The sequence below is a fragment of the Varanus komodoensis genome, unplaced genomic scaffold (assembly GCF_004798865.1).
Source record: "Varanus komodoensis strain SLA01 unplaced genomic scaffold, ASM479886v1 scaffold47, whole genome shotgun sequence".
Classification (NCBI taxonomy): domain Eukaryota; kingdom Metazoa; phylum Chordata; class Lepidosauria; order Squamata; family Varanidae; genus Varanus; species Varanus komodoensis.
In genome coordinates, this window is record NW_025336045.1 from 1,953,096 (window position 1) to 1,955,861 (window position 2,766).

The window sequence follows — 2,766 nt, forward strand, 5'->3', positions numbered from 1 at the left end:
TTCCAATCATCAAAACCATACCAGGACACTTAGTTTCTCTAACCCAAACCCCAGCTTGGTGCACTCCCTGAGCCCTAATATAGGGGAAAGTTCAACTGCAAGGGAGGCAATTTGTAAAACCCGTCCTGGAGTAGATTTTTCTGCACAGCACATCATTTCTGCCCATGCTAATCACATTCCAATGATCAAAATCATACCAGGACAACTGATTTTTCTAATCCTAACCCTTGCTTGGTGAACTTCTTTAACCCTAATATAGGGGGAAGTTCCACTGCAAAGTAGGCAATTTGTAAAATCCATTCTGGAGTAGATTTTCCTGCATAGCTCATCATTTCTGCCCATGCTAATCACGTTCCAGTCTTCAGAACCAAACTACGACATCTCGTTTTTCTAACCCTAACTCTAGCTTGGTGCTCCCCTAACCCTAATATTGGGGAATGTTCCACTGCAAAGTAGGCCATTTTTAAAAATATATCCTTTAGTAAATTTTTCTGCACAGCTCATCATTTCTTCCCCTGCTAATCACATTAGAATGACCAGAATCTTACCAGGACACCTTGTTTTTCTTACCCAAACCCTAGCATGGTACAATCCCCTAACCCTAATATAGGGGAATGTTCCACAGCAAATAGGAAATTTGTAAAACCTGTCCTGGAGTAGCTTTTTCTGAGAAGCTCATCATGGCTACCCATGCGAATTACATTCCAGTCATCAATAACATAGCAGGACACCTTGCTTTTCCAACCCTAACCCTAGCTTGGTGCTACCCATAATCCTAATATTGGGGAATGTTCTACTGCAAAGTAGGCAATTTTAAAATATACATCCTTAAGTAAATTTTTGTGTACAGCTCTTCATTTCTGCCCATATTAATCACATTACAGTCTTCAAACTCATACGAATACACCTCATTTTTCTAACCCTTGCTTGCTGCAATCCCCTAACCCTAATATAGGGAAAAGTTCCACTGCAAAGGAGGCAATTTGTAAAATCCCTCCTGGAGTAGCTTTTACTGTGCAGCTCATCATATCTGCCCATCCTAATCACATACCAATCATCAAAGTCATGCCAGGAAACCTCGTTTTGGTCCGTGATGCTTACCTGTGGGTCACGGCCCCAAAAGTGGCCAAAATAGGCAGGCTGGCAGAATGCTTCGAAATTCACAGCGTTTGCTCAGGGAGGGCCCCTGAAACCAGGTGTGGGTCAGCACAGGTGCCCGACCCCTGGAAGGGGTGTCAGAGGAAGGCAAGCAAAATCTGTCTGAAATGTCAAAAATCAGCATGCGACGCTCATCCACGGGTTGCAGCCCCGATAGTGGCCAAAATGGGCAGGTTGGCAGAATGCTTCCAAATGCGCAGTTTGCTTGACAAGGGCCCGTGATACCAGCCCTACGTTGGCACTTGTGTCGGCCCCCTGGAAGCAGTGTCTGAGAAAGACAAGCAAAAGCTGTCCAGAATGCCCAAAATCGGCCCACCAAGATGACCCACGGGTTGCAGCCCTGAAAGTGGCCAAAATGGGCAGGCTGGCAGAATGCTTCCAAATTCAGAGTCGGCTCCCTGAAACCAGCTGTGCATCAGAGCTTGTCCTGGACCCTGGAAGCCGTGTCTTGGAAAAACAAGCAAAAGCCCCTGAAACACGAGTTGAGACGGAGCTTGCTCTGGATCAATAGAACTTGTGTCTGTGGAAGGCAAGCAAAATCCGTGCAAAATGCCCAAAATCGGCCCGCCACGCTGACCCGTGGGTCACGGCCCAAAAGTGGCCAAAATGGGCAGATTGGCAAAATACTTCCAAATGTGCAGAGTTTGCTCAGGGAGGACCCCTGACACCACCGGGCATCAGAGCCTGGCCGGATGCTGGAAGTGGTGTCAGTGGAAGGGAATCAAAAGCTGTCCAAAATGCCCAAAATCGGCCCGCCAAACTTACATGTGGGTCCTGGCCCCGAATGTGGCTGAAATGGCCAGGCTGAAAGAATGTTTCACAGAGTTTGCTCGATGAAGGTCCCTGAAACCAGCCGTGCGTCGGCACCTGTGCCGGACCCCTGGAAGCTGTGTCTGGGGAAGGAAAGCAAAATCTGTGAAAAAAACCCACAAAATTGGCCCAGCACAACATGACCTGAGGGTCACAGCCCCGAAAGTGGCAGAAATGGGAAGGGTGGCAGAATGCTTCCAAATTCAAAGAGCTTGCTTGGTGAGGGCCCTTGATACATGAGTTGTGTTGAGCTTGTGCAGGTCCAGTAGAATTTGTGTCAGTGTAAGTCAAGCAGAATCTGTGCCAAACGTCCAAAATAGAAAGACCGAAAGACAGACAGACAGAAAGATAGGCAGACAGATAGAAACAGGCAGACAGACAGAAAGACACAGAGAGACACAGACAGAAAGATAGAGAAAGGCACACAGAAAGACAGATAGACAGACAGACAGAGACCAACAGACAGAAAGACAGAAAGAGACAGACAGACAGAGAGCAAAAGACAGACAGAAGGACACAGGCACAGAGAGAGAGAGAGAGACAGATGGAGAGAGAGAGACTGACAGAAAGACACAGATAGAAAGACAGACAGATACAGACAGACAACACGACAGACAAACAGAAAGACAGACAGATCAACAGACAGATGGACAGAGACAGAGACAGACAGACATACAGGCAGACAGAGACAGACAGACATAGAGATGGACAGACAAACAGTAAAAGACAGGCGGACATACAGGACAGAAAGACAGAGAGAGAAAGACAGACAGACAGACAGAGAAAAAGACAGACAGA

At 47.1% G+C, this 2,766-nt stretch overlaps 1 protein-coding gene across 1 annotated transcript in view; it reads right to left on the reverse strand.

Moving 5' to 3' along the window:
• Positions 1-710: 710 nt before the first annotated feature.
• LOC123030847 (major facilitator superfamily domain-containing protein 2B-like) overlaps positions 711-2,766 on the reverse strand; it is a 61,679-nt gene continuing 59,623 nt past the window's right edge. The window contains exons 9-10 of the mRNA XM_044445134.1: positions 1,924-2,051; positions 711-1,426 (exon numbers count right to left, since the gene is read on the reverse strand). Coding sequence (XP_044301069.1) covers positions 1,976-2,051 — 76 coding nt within the window. The 3' untranslated portion in view covers positions 711-1,426; positions 1,924-1,975. The remainder of the gene's footprint in view (positions 1,427-1,923; positions 2,052-2,766) is intronic.